We start from the raw sequence: 22,193 nt of genomic DNA, 5'->3' as shown, positions 1-22,193 counted from the left end.
GGACGAGTATATGTCCACGAGGCTGTGGTAAAGAAGCCTCCAGTTCATATGCTCTAAATTTTCAAAACTTGCTGCAATCGCGCGGTCTTCTCAGCAGCAAATATAAACTGCTGATTTAATTTCAAAATTAGCCAAAAAATCATTAATTAATAAATATAAGGGTAGCAAAAAATTCTTTCTATTTCAGAATTACAACTATTTAGCGGTATGAGTTTTGGCTGCTCTTTCTAGTGAGTCAAATGTCCTATATGGCCATTCCTTATATTGTTGAATATATATATATATATATATATATGTCCTTTTGAAGCACATCTGCTTATTTCAATATTCCAAATTTGTATGTTGATGTTTGTATTATTTGATTGCCTGTCTGAATAATTTCTAATAGAAGATATATTACATGTTTTCTACTTCAAGTACAATTTTATAACTCCTATTAGCAAATGAAACATGTTTAATAGTAAATAAATAATACCAAAAATGTTTCACTCTCCATGTGCCTATAGTAGAAAGGATTATAATATTTAGTATGCTGGACAAAATGCTTTGCTGTATTTCATCTGTCAATGTGTTCTCAGTTCAAATTCCTTCCTTTTTGAGTCAATGAAATAAGTACCAGTCATGCATTGAGGTCGATGTAATTAACCAACATCCTTCCCCAAAATTTCAGGCCTTGTACTTTACAGTAGAAATGACTATTATCATAATCATTATTATTATTATTATTATTGAGTTTAAGACACTGGGGTACAAACATATGAAACCCAATATACCCTTCATGACTACCTGTCTGATAAAGGTACACCAGGCACATACATCATAACCATATGTACAAAACATTCTGATTTCATATCAAGATAAACAGCATATGACCTTGCAGGTGGGGCCCAGGTAGAATTTTCTTCAAGTCGAGTAGCTCATCCCACTCAAAATGTCCCTGAATAAAGGTTCTTTAAGGATGTTGAACAAAATACCAGGTGCAAATTATCCATACCCCAAAGAATTCCTCTCAACACATGAGGATTTTGCTATTCTCCAACTCTGCCACTCTCTGCAGTTTGTGCTCATACCATATCTTGCCTTTCATCCCACTCAAAATGTCCTTGAATGAGGGTTCTTTAAGGATGTTGCACAAAATACCAGGTGCAAATTATCCATACCCCAAAGAATTCCTCTCAACACATGAGGATTTTGCTAGTCTCCAACTCTGCCACTCTCTGCAGTTTGTGCTCATACCGCATCTTGCCTTTCTCTAGCCCCCACTTTTAGCACAGTTTCCAATGTAGCACTTTCACTACCTGATCATGTAGCCACAACTTGTAGTGGTTCAGGGCAAGTGTAGGGTATTCGTTCATGATATGGGCAATGGTTTTATCCACTCTATTGCAGATGCTACACAGCAGAGACACTTACTCATTCCTAAAGTTGATCCTCCAGTTCGTGGCCAAAGCATGGTCTTGTGCTGCCAGTATAGTGCTCTTGGTCTCTTTTTTAGTGTTCCTTTCATCAGTTAATCCCACCTATTTTTTTGAGAAACTTCTGTTGTGGCTGCATGGAATTGATTGTGTAATCCCTTTTTGTGTAATTCTTCTTCATGTCCTTTTTGCACTTCTATGTTTTTTCCTTTTTCTCTGCTTTCATTACTCCCTTGTTCCTAACTGTCATTAGCAAGGTCTCCTTACTTTGGGTTAGGTATCTCATTAAGCTCTTGAGTTCGATACACACACAGTCTTCCACACTTTTCAGTCCACTTCCTCTGTTTGCTCTCTTCATGTATAGGCAATCAGTATCCACATGTGGATTATGGGCTCCATGCATCATTAGGTGCTTTCTTGACTTCCTGTTCATCTCAGGTCATTCCCAGCATAGTGGGGTCATTCCCAGCATGAAGATCAGTGGGGACACTGTCCCTCTGGAAGATACCTCTCTTAATTTTTCACCACTTCCTAATACTTGATTCCCTGCTGTCAATTTTCTCCAGCATTTCATGCTATTCTATATAAGGCTTCTCATATTTTCTGCTACTCCATACATTTCCATTGTTTTTATTATCCAGGAGTATAGTTTCATATTGTATGCTTTATCATAGTCAACTCATGCCATGCTCAGGTTTGTGTGTCTTCTCTTGCAGTTCCTGATAATTAGATTATCAAGTAAGAGCTGATTCTTCGTTCCAGGAGTATAGTTTCATATTGTATGCTTTATCATAGCCAACCCATGCCATGCTCAGGTTTGTGTGTCTTCTCTTGCAGTTCCTGATAATTAGATTATCAATTAAGAGCTGATCCTTCGTTCCCCAGCGCCTCTTTTGGCACCTTTTCTGTTTAGTAGGTAGCAGCCCACTGTTTTCCAGGTATCCATACAGTTCACCTGCCCACACACCTGACATTAGTTTCCACATTAGCAGAAGGCATGTCAATGGTCTAAAGTTCGATGCAACATTTCCCTTTTCAGGATCCTTGGCACACAACGTCTTTCTCTTTGTCATCCAGCTGGGTACTGCGCCTTTCTGCAAGCACTCACTTGGCTGTTGCACTATCTTTTCATGGAGCCCTTTCAGCTTCTTTATCCAATAACCTTGGACCCCATCTGGTCCTGAGCTCTTCCAATTTAGGAATTTTTTAAACTGCTTTTTTATCATTTCTGTAGTTATCTTTATGTCTTCTTGGCCTTTTATATTTCTTAACCCATCTTATATTTCATGCAGCCACTCTGCTTCATCATTATGCTCTACAGGTTGGTCCCAGATCCCTGTCCAGAATGCCCTGCTTTCCACTGCATCTGGTATCATTGTTACGTGTAATTGCCAATCTAGTTCATGAAACAGTTTCTTCTGATTTGCTTCAAACAATCTATTTTGCATGAATTGTTTTGTTCTTTTGTCATATCTTTCCAGTTTTGCTTTGATTGCTACTACTCTTTGTTTCAATTCTTCCTATATCATATCGTACCCTTTATCTCTTATTCTATGTTCTTTCCACCATTATTCTTAGGCTTTCGTTCTGCAATACGCTTCTACTCAATCTATCAACTTGTCCTAAATGTCTTTTTAACTTTGTTTCTCACAAATTCGTCTATGCCAGAATGGTTCTTTACAGTTTGTTTGTTCTCTTCCTTTGTAGCCAACCCTATCTTCAGCAACCATAGCTGCAGCCCAAATAATCTTGTTACTTTCAGTTATATTTCTTGTCTGGAATAGCCCATTAACCAAATCTATCTTTTCGGTTTCAACTTTGAGCTTGTGTTGATCAGTGTACCTCAGATAGGTAGGGCGATTGTTCCTGGTCTTCTCTAATATATCAGCTCAGCATCCTCACAATATCTAGTTGGTCCTCATCGTATTCTTGTGCTATAGCTCTTCCTATTACTTCTGCTTCGTTTTCTGAGAATGCATTTACATCTACACTTTTATCTCTTCAATTTCTATATCTGTTAACCACCATTTTGCTTTTATTGCTCTTGCCTGGTTGGCTAACTGTTGCTAACTGTTGCTCACTTATTTCAAAGAGTTCTATTTCATTTCCTTTTGCTTTCGTTCATTGTCAGAATCCCCATTCTATCCCCTCGGTGATAAGAAAGTACTCTATTACAGTTCTTATTTATTACATAACATATTTTCCTTCAAATGTTTTTATGAAATGTCTACGTTTAGAAATTGTTATTTTCATTCATAAAAGTGACCAGCATCATTTGCATTTTTTTTATTATTGTTAATCCTTTTTGAAAAATATTTCCCAGAAGCATCTCACTTTGTAACATGAAAATCAATAGGGATTCTTATCATTGAATCATTTCATTTCTTTTTTTTTATTCTCAGGTTCTCTCAAACAACACCTGAAAAACAACAAATCTTTAATTTTGTACCAAACTGAAAAACTTATTGGGTTTTGTATGGATATCTGTAAAGGAATGAAGTACTTGGAGTCTAAAAATTTCGTCCACCGAGACTTAGCAGCCAGAAACTGCCTGGTTGGCAGTAACTATGTGGTCAAGGTGGGAGATTTCGGGTTGACACGGTAATTATTGTTGTTCTCTGTTTAATTGTGCAGTTGTTGGTTTGGTTGGCTTAACTGTTGTAAGGCAGGAAATTTCAGGTTGACACTCCTTGTTTCTTGTGAATCTGTTAACATTTTAAAAAATCAATAATTCTGACAAGTAGAAAAAAACATACAGCTATCCAATCATATGCAGTATTGGGTTTACTAGCTATCAAATGTCTTGGATGGTAACCAGTAGCAAAATGGTCATTGTTAAGTGAATAACACGTTTTACATTAAGGACTACCTCGTATGCGAATGAAAAAATGTCAAAAACAGAAAAAGCTTATCGTGCAGCCTGCACAATGGAAACGATTAGCCGTTCTTCATTTTGGATTAAAACACGATAAAAAACGAGGTTACAATGTCTCATAAAAACAGGGGGGGGGCGACTCTTCAGTAACAACTAGAGGATTATCTCCCTTGTGGTTGAGTTTTGAAAAAAATTGTCTGTGTGTATATGTCCCTTTACATTCTCAGTTTTGAATCATGCACAAGACAGCTTCCACTTTGTGTCTCTTAATATCTACACTAAAGTTTTATTCAAATATCCTATTATTCTACTTGCTCACTCACTCAGTCTACCCATATTTCATTCACTTATTCCACCACTCACTCATTATACCATTTATTTCAATCCTACCTTTCACCTCTTTCTGTCTACAGTTATGTCATCAATGATCTGTACAACAGTTCCTCTTGTGCTAAACTTCCTGTAAAATGGGCATCACCAGAAGTTTTTCAGTTTTATAGATTCAGCAGCAAATCTGATGTTTGGGCTTTTGGTGAGTAAAATTTTCCTGTTTTCCCTCCTAAATGTTTTTTCTACTTTAATGTATTTTAAAAATATTTTGTAGTTTTGCTACTTTAGCAGAGAATCTTCTGTTTACTGTACATTATTATGAGTGTAAGTAAGGATACCAATGCCTCTGTCTTGCCCGCTTACCAATACTCCACTCTCTTTCTCATACTTAATATCCTCTTGCTCATCTTGAGACATGCTTAAAGGAGCTTCTCAAATGCACATGAGACCCATACATTAATTATAAAATAGCAAAGATCTTTTTGCTCTGTTGTTTTCTACTACATCTTTTGGCTCATGTTCACAACTTCCTTTCACCTTTTCCATTTCAAATTGTTACATAGGCGCAGGAGTGGCTGTGTGGTAAGTAGCTTGCTTACCAACCACATGGTTCCGGGTTCATTCCCACTGCGTGGCACCTTGGGCAAGTGTCTTCTACTATAGCCTCGGGCTGACCAAAGCCTTGTGAGTGGATTTGGTAGACGGAAACTGGAAGAAGCTCATCGTATATATGTATATATATATATGTATGTATGTATGTATATGTTTGTGTGTCTGTGTTTGTCCCCCCACCATTGCTTGACAACCACTGGTGGTGTGTTTACGTCCTGTAACCTAGCGGTTCAGCAAAAGAGACTGATAGATTAAGTACTAGGCTTACAAAGAATAAGTCCTGGGGTCGATTTACTCAACTAGAAGGCGGTGCTCCAGCATGGCCGCAGTCAAATGACTGAAACAAGTAAAAAAGAGAATAGTCCCCAGTGAACCATTCAGGTGACGTTGTCGTGCCTTCTCTCAAGTTCTCTCTAAGCCAATTTGCTGCATTCACTTAAGATATGCCACACTCTTTCTTCAATTTCACTACACATTGTGCATTTGTCAGTGTCTGTGGAATGACCAATTCTGTGCTTGATGTAATTTGATCTCAATGCTTGTCTCTGTGCTATGCATATCAAGGCCTCTGAATCTGTGTTTCTTGGTATCTCTCTCTCAAGAACTGACCATGCATCTTCTTGCCCTTCCAGTTGTTTTCCTTCTTTATTTCTGTTTTTAATTTGTATTTCATCTTATACTGACTGCTTTTTGTATATAGCAAACCTGCCTTCCATACTTGCTCAAGTAGTGCTCCCCCTCCATCTCTCACTCTCCTTTTGCATATCATAAACTTACCTATTTTCTTTATTACCCACAAGGGGCTAAACACAGAGGGGACAAACAAGGACAGACATAGGTATTAAGTCGATTACATCGACCCCAGTGCGTAACTGGTACTTAATTTATCGACCCCGAAAGGATGAAAGGCAAAGTCGACCTCAGCGGAATTTGAACTCAGAACGTAGCAGCAGACGAAATACCACTAAGCATTTCACCCGGCGTGCTAACGTTTCTGCCAGTTCGCCGCCTTAATGCCAGTTCATAAACTTACCTGCCTGCTCACCCTAAACATTTCTTGGTTCTATTCCCTTATGTACACCTCCATGTAACTTGAGTGCACCCTTCTGTCACATCTCTCTTTCTCTCCCTCCCCCCTCTCTCACTCTCTCTCTCTTACTGAGGTAGCCATGTACCACCTTTCCTTCAAGCCACCTATTTTTGTCCCTCTATTCATACTCTAATCTCTCTTCACCTGGCCACCTCCTTCAATACTACTCAGCCATCAGCTGAGGTGGGTTATTGTCTTGTAAGTTATTTGATGACCTCACTGCTACTATTGCCATATAAAAAGCACCTGGTACACTTTATAAAGTGGTTGGTATTAGGAAGGGCATCCAACCATAGATATCATACCAAAGCAGACAGTAAAGATTGCCAGCTGGTGTCAAACCATCCAACCCATATCAGCATGGAAAATGGACATTAAATCAGGACAATGATGATGAATACTATCCTTTCTTTCTTATCAGATGTGGCCTGTCAGCATCACTTGAGTGAAATGTAGTATATTGTCAGCAGTTCCTTTCTTCACTGACATATTCCCCCTGATCAGTATATCAAGAGAATAATTGCCCATATATCTATTACATGGAACTTATCCCTCCCATTCAGTTTAGTCTTCAAAATCAATCTCTGCCTTCTGTAATGCTCTTGGGAGAATATCTTCTTCATTTGGCTTTTCATCAGTTCATCTACTTCCAATATGCCTAGATATGCATATCCTTCATTTCAATTCTCTTCATTAACTCTCCCATTGACAATATCATGCTATACACTTGTTGGACTTTACCTATTTTTAAAATCAACACATGACATTTTTTTAGCCTAAATTCCATTCTAGTGCCCATGCAAAGCAATGAATCAGTGAATTCAGCTTTTATTCATCTTTCCCATAAATCTTTAAGTCATCTATAAAAAATAGACGGTTGATCATATCTTTCCTTTCTTTGAATTCAAACCTAGCTTTTGTGCTTTTCAAAATCGAAGTCAGTACTAAATGGATTCTTGAAGCTGAGATAACCTAGGTTGGATATCCATAGGCGCAGGAGTGGCTGTGCTCCAGCATGGCCGCAGTCAAATAACTGAAACAAGTAAAAGAGTAAAAAAAGTATAGTCTTAGTTGGTCATACTTGGGGACCCAGCTGGAAAGTCTGTAAAGGGGTTGCTTCTGACAGGACCCTGTGGAGGAGGTGTCTGAGGGCTTTACTGCTGTGACCTAGAGAAGATGGATGGAAATGATAGTGTTTCATAGTTATAAAGCAATATTTTCATTATTAAATGAGACTATTTCATAGCCAGAATGAATTATTTTCGTAACTCTCTCCATTGGTGGTGGTGGTGGGGGGGTATATAACATGCACTTGTTGATGAGATACAGGAGAAAGAGAGAGAGAGAGGAAAAAATTTAAGATAGCTGAGAACTTGTGTTGTAAATTATGAGTTTGAATTGTGTGAGATTTATAAGTCAGTGGGACAACATGAATAGGAAAAATGTGGTTCTGATGAGAATAATGTAAAGTGTCTAAATTGGGAGACAGAATCTATTACAACATTGGCATTTTAGTGTGGGGACAGGGCAGCATAGTTTCTGGACATCTTGCTATGGAGGCTAGACAGTGTGGCTTATGTACGTTATTATCAGTTATGAATATATTTGTGTGGGTAAACAAATTAGTGTAGGATGTGAGCAGTGTGGTTTATAGAGATATTAGTGTGACCTATGGGCAGTACAATTGGATATAGGTTATAAACAAGAATATAGACTGTGATATCAATACAGTAAAGTTTGTATTTCTATTCACTTTGAAGCTTCTGTTTTGTGCATCAGGATTAATGTTGAGTTCTGTACAGTAAGTTTATTATGGAATGGATGTCAGATGGTAAAATTAGATGTGCATGTGAACTTTTGTGTGCAAGAAAGTGGCCATCATGATTTGTATAATCTACCCTTCCATGTGTTTGCTTATTTTATACATTTCTTTTTAATTGTTTCAGTCATTGGACTGTGGCCATCCTGGAGCATCTTATTAAAAAAATAAGTGCTGGGGTCAAACAAATCAACCTCAGTACTTATTTTTTTAAAGCCTGGTACTTATTCTCTCAGTGTCTTTTGTCAAATTGCTAAGTTACTGGGACATAAACATACCAACATTTGTTGTCAAGCGGTGGTGGGGAACAAACACACACACACACACACACACTCACACACACGTATACTACATGCTTTTTTTTATTTTTCATCTACCAAATTACTCACAGGGCTTTGGTCAGTTGAAGACTTTAGAAGACACCTGCCCAAGGTGCTACACAATGGGACTGAACCCAAAACCATGTGGTTGAGAAGCAAACTTCTTACCACACAGTCATATCTGTGCTTTTATTTTTTTCATATTTTTATTACAGGAGTTCTAATGTGGGAAATCTTTACTTGTGGTGAAGAACCATATGCTGATAAATCCAACACTGAGGTCCTTGAGTTGGTCTGTAGTAGCAGTGCCCGGCTGGAGAAGCCTACTACTTGTCCAAAGGATATATATCAAGAAATGAGAATGTGCTGGAAGAAAGTGAGTATTATATTTCTGTTTTGGGATCAGAAAATGGAAATCTTCCTTGCACCATCTCTTTCCCTTTATCTCTCTCTCTCTCTCTCTATTTCCCCCTCTTTCTCCTACTCTCTCCTTCTTTCCATAAACAGCTTTATATAACAGCATTACCTCTTAGACTAGGTTTCCCATTTCACAATCATACCCAGCCATGATTAGTTGCCAGCAATCTTCAAAGCTTCAACCCACATTACACTACTATACATTTGTGCAACGGTGCAACTGGTGCCATTGCTACATGTGCAACCAGGTTAGACTACATCATCACCCCCACCCCTATCCATCCCTCAAAAAAATTCATCCAACTGTTTAACAAAGTTTCAGTCATCAGCAAACTGTTTTCTTTATCTCTTCTACAGTTACTAAAACAGTGTCTACAGAGATTCATTCACCAACAGCTGTTGCTAGTTGTAGATTGCTGGATTAACTATTAGAGAGCAGTTGGTGACAAAGTGTTGTATAAATTATAAGAGGCAGTTGGTGGTAAATCTGGTAGAGTACTGGATAAAATTGTCTGTAGTATTTAGTATCCCTGTAATCTCCAGGGATACAGGCATCCAGCAACAGGACCTCCATAATACTATGATGGACCGTGAAGTCTGGCGTAACATAGTAAATCCATTGTCTCGACCACGGTCGAACAATGATGATGAATGAGTATTTAGAGGAATCTCTCTTTATACTTTGAATCATACTGGGGATCAGCTTTATCTTCCATATTTTACAAGTTCCAGTCCCTAAAAAGGTATGGCTTTGTGTCTACCTTATAAATTGTTGTTGTTATTGCTGTTGATGTCGTTGTGATTAAGAATCAGAAAAATGGCCAATTGTCAAATTGCTTTGAGATATTTAGTTCTATTTCCTTACATTCTGTGTTCAAATTTCATTATGGCTAACTTTGACTTTCAACCTTTTGGATTGGCCACATTGGAAATCTTCATGATCATTGTTGAAGTGGAGCATTAGGCCTCTGATATGTTGCCAGGCAGTCACTGCTCACTAAGACTGGATAATGGGATTATGGGATTGGTAAAAGTCAACACTTGCATTTTGTATAGTGCTAATAAGCAGCAATGGTCTAAAAACAGTTTGTGTGTGTCAACAAGGACAGTTGTAGCAGGAAAGGGTAGCTATGGCAAGGGAAGTTATATGGGATGTGGTTAAAAGGCTTAAGGATTGACCTATCTTTCTTTGACTATGCCCTCATCAATTCTTTAAATACCACTTGAAGAGCATGGTGGAATGAGAGATGGTACACTTGTGTTTTATGAAAGGTGAGTGAGAGAATCAAGATTGATGAAGCTAAATTGATCCACACTGATTGTGGCTGTAAACAAGAAGGGAGAAGTAACACTAAGGGATCAATAAAATAGACTCTTCCCTCTCTTAAATTCCAAGTCTTGTGACTATAATTGAAGCAATCATTAGAATGTCAGAACAAATATATTGTGGTATTTGTTCCAGCTCTTTACACTCACAGTTCAAATTCGACTAGGGTCAACTTTGACATTCATCCGTTTGTGATCAGTAAATGAAAGTAGCAGTCAAGGACTGGGAGTCAGTATTATTAACTAGCTCCCTCTCCTTGTACCTATGCTAAAAAGCATTATTTAGAAGGTAGTAATATATATGGCAGGGTGTTTAAATTACAGTATTTAGTTTGTTGTCTAGAATTGGTGTAGTAGTAGTATAGCTGTAGTAATAATAATGTAGTATCATAGTAACAAAGAAATAACATAATAGTATTACTAATGATAATAATGCTGCATTGTGTCCAGGTCTGCTTGCAATAGAGATCTATAGTGTACAGGATTTGACCTCTTTATTCTCGCAGCTATACTCTCAGAGCATCCACCTCCACTACTGACTTGGTCACCTAAATAACAAGCTATCAACTACCTCTAGCTTATTCCACTGGCAGTCAATGGAGTCTAGTTTCTGTACAATTTTAGTGTTTATGGTACCTCTGCATCTTCCTTCCCCAGTTAATCTTCCTTTGATATTGCTGCACCTCCTATGTGTCCATAGCTTGCACCAAATACATCTTATGAAGGTTCTACCTATGTCTTTCCCACAGATTGAGCAGGGCCATCTACCTAAAGGGATTTGTGATTTGTCTGCTTTCCTACTTACTAAGACTTTGATTTTTGCTAGGTTAACTCTAAGGCCCTTTGATTCTAGACCCTGCTTCCACACCTGAAATTTCTTCTCTAATTCTAATAGTGATTCAGATATAAGAACACTGGTAGTGACTCTCTTCATAATGCTATATTGTTCATTGCAAAATCCTTCAGTAAATGTTTTACTCATTCTATTCTTGCAGAACCCAGATGAACGATATTCATTTTCTACTCTACGAGAAAACTTAAGTAATTTATTGGAACTATTCATCACCCAAACTTAAATGAATTTTTTAAAAAATGTGGCTGCAACCAGAAATATGAATTATAAAACATACTTCTCTTCTTCACGAACAACACAAAATATCTCTTGCCGGTGATGTTGGTTTTGTTTTCTACTGTTTTTGTCTGTTTTTTTCCTTCTTTCATTTTCTCTTCATTTCTGTCAAATTGTGACAGTATTGTGGCAGAAATCATAATACAAAACTTTTAATGCAATGCACATTTTGAAAGAAACATTAAAAAACAGTAAAAGCAACGTTTAAACAAACAAAAATTTAAAAAATATGAATTTTTATTTTTTGACTGGGGTAAAAATATATTACTGTAAATTTTTTGGTTTTTTTTACTACTTAATCGACAAAAGGAAATGATACTAAAATGATAGAAAGTTTAAAATGATCAAAATACAACTGTCTATCTATCTTTCTACCTACCTATCTATCTTTCTACCTATCTATCTATATATTATATATATATATATATATATATATATATATATATATAGGCATAGGAGTCGCTGTGTGGTAAGTAGCTTGCTTACCAATCACATGGTTCCGGGTTCAGTCCCACTGCATGGCACCTTGGGCAAGTGTCTTCTACTATAGCCTCGGGCCGGCCAAAGCCTTGTGAGTGGATTTGGTAGACAGAAACTGAAAGAAGCTCATCGTATATACATATATATATGTATATGTCTTTGTGTCTGTGTTTGTCCCCCTATCATCACTTGACAACCAATGTTGGTGTGCTTATGTCCCCGTAACTTAGCAGTTCAGCAAAAGAGACCCATAGAATAAGTACTAGGCTTACAAAGAATAAGTCCTGGGGTCGATTTGTTCGACTAAAGGCAGTGCCCCATCATGATCACAGTCAAATGACTGAAACAAATAAAAGAATACAGGAATATATATATGTATGTATGTATATATATATATATATATATATATATATACATTGATACTTTGATAGGTTTTGGCTTGTATTGGCTCAGACCATGTCTGACTTAATAGCACCAGCTGGTATATATATATATATATATGTATATCCATTCACCTACACATTACAGACACACACATCCACATGTCAAAGTCACTAACTTCTAATCCACACACACATTTACACACTCTCACCTACAAACATGTATGCACACCTTTGTTTTGGGTTCTGCAGTACTTTATCTCCCCTTCGTCTTAGATCTCCTGCCAAACTATTTATTCCCAACCAGTCGCCATGATTGATCGTTAAATCCACAAGTTTATTTTTTTTTCTCTCTGTTCATTTCCTCATATTCCTTTCTGTTGAAGAGCATAGGCTCAAAACATAAAAGACTTTCTTACTTTCCCGAGCATCAAACTAATACACATGCTTGTTGCTCAAACACCTGTCTTTGTCATTTGTTTTTCTGTAAATTTTAACTGTATATATATGTGTGTGTGTGTATGCATATGTGTGTGTATTCTTTTATGTGCTTCAGCCAGGTGGCTGTGGTCATGCTGGAGCACCACCATGATTTTTATTTACTCTTTATTTTTGTACCTTCACCACAGTCCTTCCATGATTTCTCTCCTCTGACTAATGCAATCCCATCAAAATTATCAGTAGCCCATCTAGTGTACGAGGGAATTTGACACTGCTGCTCTCAACTGTGCCTCATGTCAAACCATTGGTTCGTCTGGTATTGTGGATAGGAGAGTGTCCAGTTTCTTTTGAAAATTTCCACATCTGTATTTCTCAATTGTTTTGGCAGAGCTATTGCAGTGCCTGGTTCTTATATTAGATGCATTGGACAGTGTATATTATATATATATATATATATAATTGGAGTTAAATGCAGGTGTTATTCAAATTCTTTTACTACTGACATATGTTTCGAAGACAACATTGGTATTATTCCAAAAGGAATGAAATGGTGTAAAACAATGTAATCTTCTCACCAGGGAAAGAAAGAAACCAAACACATCAATAAAACATTTTAACAGAATGTGATGAATGTGTGTAATGATGAACAGAACGCTATTAAGTTTTTTTAAAAAGCCATTAGTAGATATAATGTCAAAGGTAGCCTATAGAAAGAGAAGGGGTAAAAGAAAGAAAACTAATAAAGGAGAAATATAAAGCAATATGTGAATTAAAATAAAAGCTTGAAGGCTTGGAAATAGATGTCTAGTGGAAGTGAAATGTAAGAAGAAAATCCATGTTCAAATTATATAGAATGGTAGAAATGACTTATATGAACTTTAGGAATAATACCAATGTTGTCTTCGAAACATATGTTGGAAGTAAAAGAATTTGAATAACACCTGCGTTTAACTCCATTTATTTATCTATATATAATACAAAATATTTCACATCAACCCAGAGTTTCTACCTTTCCAAACAAGGTGTTCCTTCCTTTTTACTTGTGTGATTTTTTGCTGCCCTGGTAACTGTTTATTTATTTTTTCCCCTGTTAATGGTAAACAAGGCAAAAATACACACATTCATTTATATATACTTCAACAAGGTTTCCATATAACCTGCTAATAAAATAGTTACCGCATATGGAGTTATTTAATATAAACGCATCTTTTGAGAATATATCCATTCCCCCAAAGAATGCTTTCCTTAAGCAACTCATTAGTAAATCTAACATAGTTCACTCCATAATGAGACTTATTGATAAGCACATGAACTTAAATAACAAATACTCAGGAATCTTTAAGAATAAAATTAGAGTAGGCCATAGCCTAAGTAGTAACCTAGCTACCATCATAGCTTCAATCAACAAGTTAGATGCCTTCTACAAGACTAGGAAAAATACCAACATAAAACACAACTGCCAACAGGCAAATGGAATAAATCTTGTCCCTAATAACTCACCCTCGAACATTATGGACTATGACCTGATAAATAAAAACCCCACTCAACATAACACAAGCACAGATAAACTGAATAATTTATGTGGCTGCAGATACAGAAATAACCATACAAAATCTTATATAGGAGTCACGAAAAATGAAATGATACTTAGATACAATACCCCCCCCCAAAAAAAAAATCTACCTTTAGAAATAGATGTAAAGCAAACTCTACAGGACTTAGTAGATACATCTGGGAATTAAAAGACAAAAATTCAACTATAGTTTAGAATGGCATATCCTAGCAAAAACTACTAATTTTAATGGCCAAATCACCACTACTCAAAAAAGATAATGTGGATGCATCAACTGTTCTCCTCTACTATAGCCTTAGGTTGACTTACTACTTTGTATATAAAATCTGTAGATAGAAACGGCAATAAGCTCATAGTTATGTGTGTGTGTGCGCGTCTCAGCAAACTGAGTTCATATTACTCTTTGTCTTCACATATGTGAAGCCCCAGTGTGAACAAAAGCCTCTCTGTCCATGCAGATGAAAACATGCTCATTGCTTTATAGACTGGGGAATTATTACTTTGCTTGGAAATAGGTTAAGGAATGGACATGTGTGTGTGTGTATATATATATATATATATCATCATCATCTTCGTTTAATATCCATTTTCCATGCATGCATGGGTAGGATGGTTGACAGGAGCTGGCCAGATAGAAAAACTACTCTAGGCTACTGTGTCTGTTTTGGAAGGGATTTTACAGCTGGATGCCCTATCTAACACAAACCACTCCACAGAGTGGACTCAGTGCTTCTTATGTGACACTAGCACAAGTGAAGTTAGTTTTGGCATGATATATATATATATATATATATACTCTAATATCAAACACATTGCCACCCCTCCAATCTGGGTAAGTTTTTGGATATACTCCCATGAAATTATTGGATTCCCTAAACTACACAAATTTATATGCATTGTACATACAACTCTATAAACCAACTTGGATATCAAAAGTCTATGTAATCCCATAAATAATCATATGCACATACTGAAACATGAACAAAATTCATGATGCAGGTGTGTTTGTATGTGTATATACATATATGTGCGTGTATATATATGTATGTGAGTCTATGTGCGTATATACATATGTTGATTCTTTACTGGTTTCAGTCATGAGACTGTGGCCATGCTTTGGCACCTCCTTGAAGAATTTTAGTTAAATGAATCAACCTCAGTACTTATTCTACTAGTGTCTTGTGCTGAACACCAAGTCACAGGGAGCATAAACACACCCACAGCAGTTGTCAGGCAGTGGGGAACAGACACAGACTCAAAGACACACATATGATGGGCTTCTTTCCGTTTTTGTCTATTAAATCCACTTACAAGGCTTTGGTTATCCCAAAGCTATAGGAGATGACACTTGCCCAAGGTGCCACACAGTGGGACCGAACCCGGAACCATGTGGTGGAAAGCATATTTCTTACCACACAAGAAAATAAAAAAGAAGAAAAATATGAATATCACAACAGGATAATCTTAAACAACTACCCTTTTATGTCTGTTACCAGTCCACTTCAAAGTAAATCAGTTCACTTCCTTAACTCAGCTGGATACCAAAAACTGTGTTACCTTATGGACTTAATTTCAGATGTATAGTAATACTACCAGTCTTTAACCTGTTGCTTTTCAAGTCATTAAGAAAAGTTATTCTTATGTTTAAATGTTCTTTTTTTCTAAAAATTCCAAACAAGTCTGTGGTTAAAGATCAAATATGCTGTTTCTTTATTCTTTATTTTTTTTTATTTCTCTTCATTTGTTTTTGTTGTTATTTTCTCATTTGTATCTCTGTGTATTTCCTTGTTCTTCTTTGTAAGAGGAATACTGAAAATAGTATTTGCTGTGGGTATAAAATGTGGAGAAACTAAAGATCATACAGCAGTGCTTTGACTCTGGTTACCAGGGGATGCACATGTATACAGATATTGGTGAATCATATGAATGTAATATTGCATATAACATATGTAACATTCAGCAATTGACAGCTAATGATGATGCATTGAAAATATTGTAATGATTTGTAATAAAGTCTGTTCAATCCATCTTCTCATATTAAAATTTGTTTGTTTATACTCTATGGATATTTGCAGATTTCCACTAAAAGAAGAAGTCTTATTATATAATAACCTTTGCTAGCCAATCTCTGGAGACAAACTTTGGAAAGTAGACTATAAAGTTATTCCCAAGATTATATTAAAATATACTCGTGTGAGCATGCTATGTTTAAGACAATGTGTTTTACATTGATTTGATATCGTTGTATCATATATTCCTATAGTGTATATACATGAGTATACTGTGGCATGCATATGTGTAAAGAATGCTTGCAAAACATGCAACATGAAGGAAACTTGAACATCAACAGTGCAAAATGTAAAAATACAGGTATTTGTTAAAAGAACATGCATTTATAATGCAATGAAAAATTAACTGCTGATAAATATTGCCAATAAATTTTAATATATATACACACAATTATCCTGAGTATTTGGAGCCAGTGAGCCATTTTCTCCAAACAGTGGACCTATCTTGTTACTGTACTGAAGCAGACTCTTTTGCAAATCTGTAGAAGGCTTTCAAGTTTGTCGTTACATTTTTTACAGCCCTGTCTTCCTTCTTTGCCCTCTGTTTTTCATGAGCGTGTTGGAGCTCATTTTCAATCTGAAGCAGTCTTTCAGATAGGTTATTTCATTATCCTTTAGTGGCTCATTTACATGGAACAGATTATTGCTCGTCATCTCATTAGAATCTTCATATTCCTGGGAATTGTTTGTCAGTTTGACATCCTTCCTAGAGTAAATTTACTGCATATGCCATTGAATAATTATAATAAAGTGCTGTAGCTTTATGTCAATATACTGTGTAGAGAGACTGGTAGATCAGATTTATTCCAGGAACTAAGAACCTCTTCAATCAGCTTTATGAAAGTTTATGGCTGGAAAGGAGTCAAGAGCTTTCAATAGCCTACATGCTTAGTTTTCTACAGATCATACATTGTTAGTTCTAAGTTACAGTCTGAGAAAAGTGTCAGTGAGGTTGAAGTCTCAGAAGGCCATCATCTAGATTGGTTAATACCCATTTCATCTTTCTTCAAATGTGCCCCCTTGATTTGAAGCATCTGATAGGTGATATGCAGTACATATTACCATCCTGATCTGTTTCATGTGTAATATCAGTTTGCCACAAACCAAGTTTGAGTGTGACAAGACTACATTTTCCACACTTCAACTTCATCACGAGTTCTTTCTCTCCTATCATCTCAACATCTACATGTCAGTAGTCATACATGCTTCTGTTAGTGTCATGCATATTGCTATTAAATATTTACATATGTTTGTGCATATATGTCTACATTATCTTTCTCTCTCTTTCATATGCATATATTGACAAACTGCATGTGAGGGGGAAAAAAAGTAGACTTCAGTACTGTCAGAAACAGAGGACTATATTGAATGATACATTTATGGAGACTCACATGCAGGCCCTCAAGTTTGTGTTAACGATAATGATCACTGTACTTCAGCTGGTAGAAATGTTGACAAACACTGAAGCAAAAGAGCTAACCGTTGTTTAATATAGGGAACCCTCTTAAGCTTAAGGATCATAACCCCAGTTACCTCTCTAATCCCAAGTGCAGTAAGACAGTAAGAGTAAGACAGGTATTGTTAGTTAGCATATTCCTGATGCTATCAACTCCAATATTAGAAGGGCCATAGGGCTGATCCAATGGGATTGTACTGCTGCAGTATTTAACTGGTTCCACAGCATCGAGAATAAAGCAGCCAGCAGATTTATTCAGTTTGACATTGTCTATTTCTACCATGTATTGTTGAAATCCTTTCTTCTGAAGGATTTAGGTATTAGCAGGCAATTCACCAACAGCAGTGACCTTGATGTCAGAATCATCACAAATGCTAGAAAGTGTCTTGATTCATGACCATTCTTACAGGGTTAAGAAAGGTGACTCCCAGTTCAATGTCCCCATGGAGAGCTATGAGGGCACCAAATTCACTGATCTCATTGAGTTATCTTGGATAACTTGAGGAAGCACATGCACCAGCCTGGAAATCTCAAACTATATGAAAAGTCATGCTATGGACAAGTTCAGGAAGGACCTCATAAAAATCTTCAAAGAATTCAGTCTATCCATAACAGTTTCTACCAACTTGACTAAGACTGACTTCTGGCCATAACCCTTACCTGGTAACTGATAAGTACTACCCATACAAGAAACTGTAAAAGCTCTCCCTGTAATTAGAAGCTTATTATCTGGAAATAGCAAAATAATTTCTAAATTTTCTGCAGACAGTGGGATCTTCAACAAGGCTACCCCTAATTACAAAAAGAATCAGTGAGGAGTGGACTCAACAAGAAGTTAATACAGAGAAGTCTCCCCCACCTCTGCATCCAAAGATAACAAGAGAGAGAAATAAAACATGGCTAAATCCTGCTTTTAACTTTGAAATTTCCATCAACATAGCTCGGAGTTTCCTGTTGTTGACTAAGAAACATTTCCTATGCTCCTCAACTTTTACAATGTTGAGGTTAGCTACTGTTTTGACAACATTGCATGGCACAAAAGATGCAAACACACCCATATAGTCCCCTAACCTATAACTACCAGAACCCTAATAATTACCCTCTGGGAGGATCCTGCCCTTCAAGAGCTGTGGTCTATTCACTCACATTGTCCGACAGTAACACAAGATACGGGCATGACAGACAACTTCAAGGGAAGGTATACACAGCATATGCACTCCCTTAGATATAGGGATAGGGAAAATTCTTAACTTCCTGTTATGCTTCATCTGGAAACTCTGCAACCATTGTAACGACCACCTCAACATTGAATGGAACATTACTGATAGGCCCCTGCCCTATTCACACAGAACTTGCAATTGCCAACTATGCCTCCATGAAAGACCGCATATTTTCTACCAACAGAAAGAATGAGCTATCATATTGTTGCCACCATATATACATTATACAAGTAAACTTCAAGCATCTGATAATCTGGATAGACCATACACAGGAGTAAGGTACTTAAGCTCACCTACCTGTATAAACAAGCTTCCCCAAGCAGATCATTCAGTTGCAGTGTAACTACATGAACTGTTGGCAATTTCTTCTCCTTTGGATTTTCCCATTTCTCCTTTCTGATAAAGAGCTATGCTCGAAACATTAAATTATCTTCTTTCACCAAGCTAATATACTTCTTATGCAAGTCTTCACATTTGTCATTTTTCTTTTTTATCCATTTATTTGGACTCTCTCTGTATGTGTGTATATATATATATAACTTATAAACAAGGGCTACATGATAAGAAGCTTGCTTCCCAACCACATGGTTCCAGGTTCAACCCCATGGTGTGGCTCCTTGGGCAGGTGTCTTCTACTACAGCCTCAGGCTGACCAAAGCCTTGTGAATAGATTTGGTAGATGGAAACTGAAAGAAGCCTGTTGTATATGTGTCTGTATTTGTCCTCCACCCACTATCACTTCACAACCAACATTGATGTGTTTACATCTCCGTAACTTAACAGTTAAGCAAAAGAGACCACTGGGGTTGATTTGTTCGATTAAAGGTGGTGCTCCAGCATGGCCAGTCAAATGACTGAAACAAGTAAAAGAATCTACATACACACACCATCATAATTCTGGTTAGGCCCTCCAAAATGCTCTCACCAATGTATGGCAACAAATATAACACATCAGTACATGCAGTCTCATGTGTACACTCCAGAAATATCACACACAAACACATACATACAAGAGGGTATCCAACAGAAATCGGAATTTTGCAATATTTTATTCACTTTGTTTTACACATATGCACTTCTACTGCCTTCAAAGTATTCTCCATCTGAAGCAATGTGTTGGTCCGGATGTGTTTCCCATTGTTCAAAGTAGTCCTGGAACTCTTGTGAAGTGATGTTTTTTAACACCTCCGTCGTTTTTTTTTTCTTCAAACTCTTCCACATCTGCAAAACATTTTCCTTTAAGGACTTTTTTCATTTGGGGAAACAAAATAAAATCACAAGGAGCAAGATCAGGTGAATGGAGAAGAGTCATGCAATTTTTGGTCAAAAACTGTCTCACACTCAAGGTGGTGCGCACAGGCACATTGTCATGATGAAACCACCGCTCTCCACTTTGCCACATGTCAGGACGTTTTTGTCTCACGATGTCTTGCAAATGCTTCAGAACTGCCAAGTAAAATGTCTAATTAACAGTTTGAACAGGAGGAATAAATTCTGTGTGGACAATTCCTTTCACATCGATGAAACAAATCAGCATCATCTTGACATTGGACTTCACTTGATGTGCTTTTTGGGGACATGCTGACATCGAATGCTTCCATTGACTTCATTGCTGCTTTGTTTCCGGATTGTAGCTATAGCACCAGCTTTCATCACCAGTGATGACCAGAGGGTCTGGATCAACTCCTAACTGTTCTTTCAGTTCATGACACACAGTCAGTCATGACTGCTTTGATCTTCTGTGAATAAGCAAAGCACAAATTTCACTGCACCTTTTTTGATTTGCAATTCTTCACTCAAAATTCAGTGGCAGGAGCTCCAGGATACACCAGTCATATCAACAAATTCATTAATTGTTCAGCGATGATCTTCCAAGATCAGTTCATGAATTATCGTGATGTTTTCATTCGTTCAGGAGCTCAACAGTCGCTCTGAACGACTAAAGCATGAAAACCACTCGTAAACTTGCATTTTGCTCATGATAGCATCTTTGTAAGCTGTTTGAGGCATGACAACTGTTTCGGCCACCATTTTCCCTAGCAGAAAACAAATTCATGAAAGCATGCTGTTCCTTCATTTCAGCCATCGCAAAAATTGATGACCAGGGGAGAAATACTGCAAAACAAAAATGCACATGGCAGTTGGACTAATCAATGATGCCAGTCAGCAGACTGATGCTGAGGGTTGCATCTGGCTTCTAGTGGCAGAAGTCTGAACTACAATGGGCTTTGTCCCACACAGAATGTTTCCAGTCACTTATGGGTACCTCCTCGTACATACACATGTCAGATGCTCATACCAATGATTTGCAGACGCTTCCACTTCCTAGACAGGCAATCACCACCAACATTCTGCTCGACCATATTGGCCAGGAACTCAGTTTCTAATTGTTGCATCTATTTCAATAATACTACGTTAGTAACACCATATGACTCATGTTGACCAATAGCAGTACAACATACAGAAGTCACCTACAATCTTCTGCATTCAGACCACCGTGCCTGACAAGTTAGGGTCAATGAATGAACCTATAAAACTGTACATTGCCTACAGCTGAATCAAACTGTTATTAAATTATATATTAAACGGCGGTGCATCAGCATGGCCGCAGCTCTGAGCTGAAACTAGAAAAAAAAATATATATATATACACACACACACCAAGTCCAACAACTTTCATACATAGGGCAGTAGTGAAACAACAGCCTGTCCTTTCAGCAGCTTGCACCAGAGCCTTAGTTGATAGCCATTACCACTGACAAAATGACCAGATGTTCAAAGCTGATTTGGAGGTGATGTCAATAGCCATTCAGTCAAGTAAATACCATCCTAAGAAAGAGGCCATCACTTTGCTCAGGGGTAAAAAGTATTCCAATTCACTGAAACTTCAACAACCATCATGCTTACTTTCAACAGCCCCAGACTGGCAGCTGAGAGTGGATCATGTGGAACAGTTATAGCTCCCAGACCACATCATACCAACACTCTGTCCAGGAATAATTGCGTTCTGGGAGGAACACAAGGATAAAGCTTGCCAAATATCAGGAGCTGGTAGTGCAGAGCTGGAAAGCATATTGCAAGGCAATAGAAGTGGGCAATAATAGGTGGTCATTCTGCAAAGCTCTGAGAGGGCTTGGAGAGAAGAGCTATAAATTCAATCACTGAAACTGCAGAAAAGGCATCTGGATAAAAGGGGCAGACCAGTGGTTTGCTACTATTAGATGCAAAGTAAGGTTTCATCA

The 22,193-nt window shown here is 37.3% G+C and overlaps 1 protein-coding gene across 1 annotated transcript in view; it reads left to right on the top strand.

The window, feature by feature from the left end:
• The window catches only part of LOC115218386 (tyrosine-protein kinase TXK), a 156,400-nt gene extending 144,662 nt beyond the window's left edge, over window positions 1–11,738 (top strand). The window contains exons 15-18 of the mRNA XM_029788167.2: window positions 3,818–4,016; window positions 4,704–4,822; window positions 8,677–8,837; window positions 11,200–11,738. Of these exons, the coding sequence (XP_029644027.1) occupies window positions 3,818–4,016; window positions 4,704–4,822; window positions 8,677–8,837; window positions 11,200–11,280 (560 nt within the window). The 3' untranslated portion in view covers window positions 11,281–11,738. The remainder of the gene's footprint in view (window positions 1–3,817; window positions 4,017–4,703; window positions 4,823–8,676; window positions 8,838–11,199) is intronic.
• Window positions 11,739–22,193: the final 10,455 nt, after the last annotated feature.

Source organism: Octopus sinensis, linkage group LG13 (genome assembly GCF_006345805.1).
Source record: "Octopus sinensis linkage group LG13, ASM634580v1, whole genome shotgun sequence".
In the NCBI taxonomy this organism is placed as follows: Eukaryota; Metazoa; Mollusca; class Cephalopoda; order Octopoda; family Octopodidae; genus Octopus; species Octopus sinensis.
This window is presented reverse-complemented; position numbering and strand designations above follow the sequence as displayed.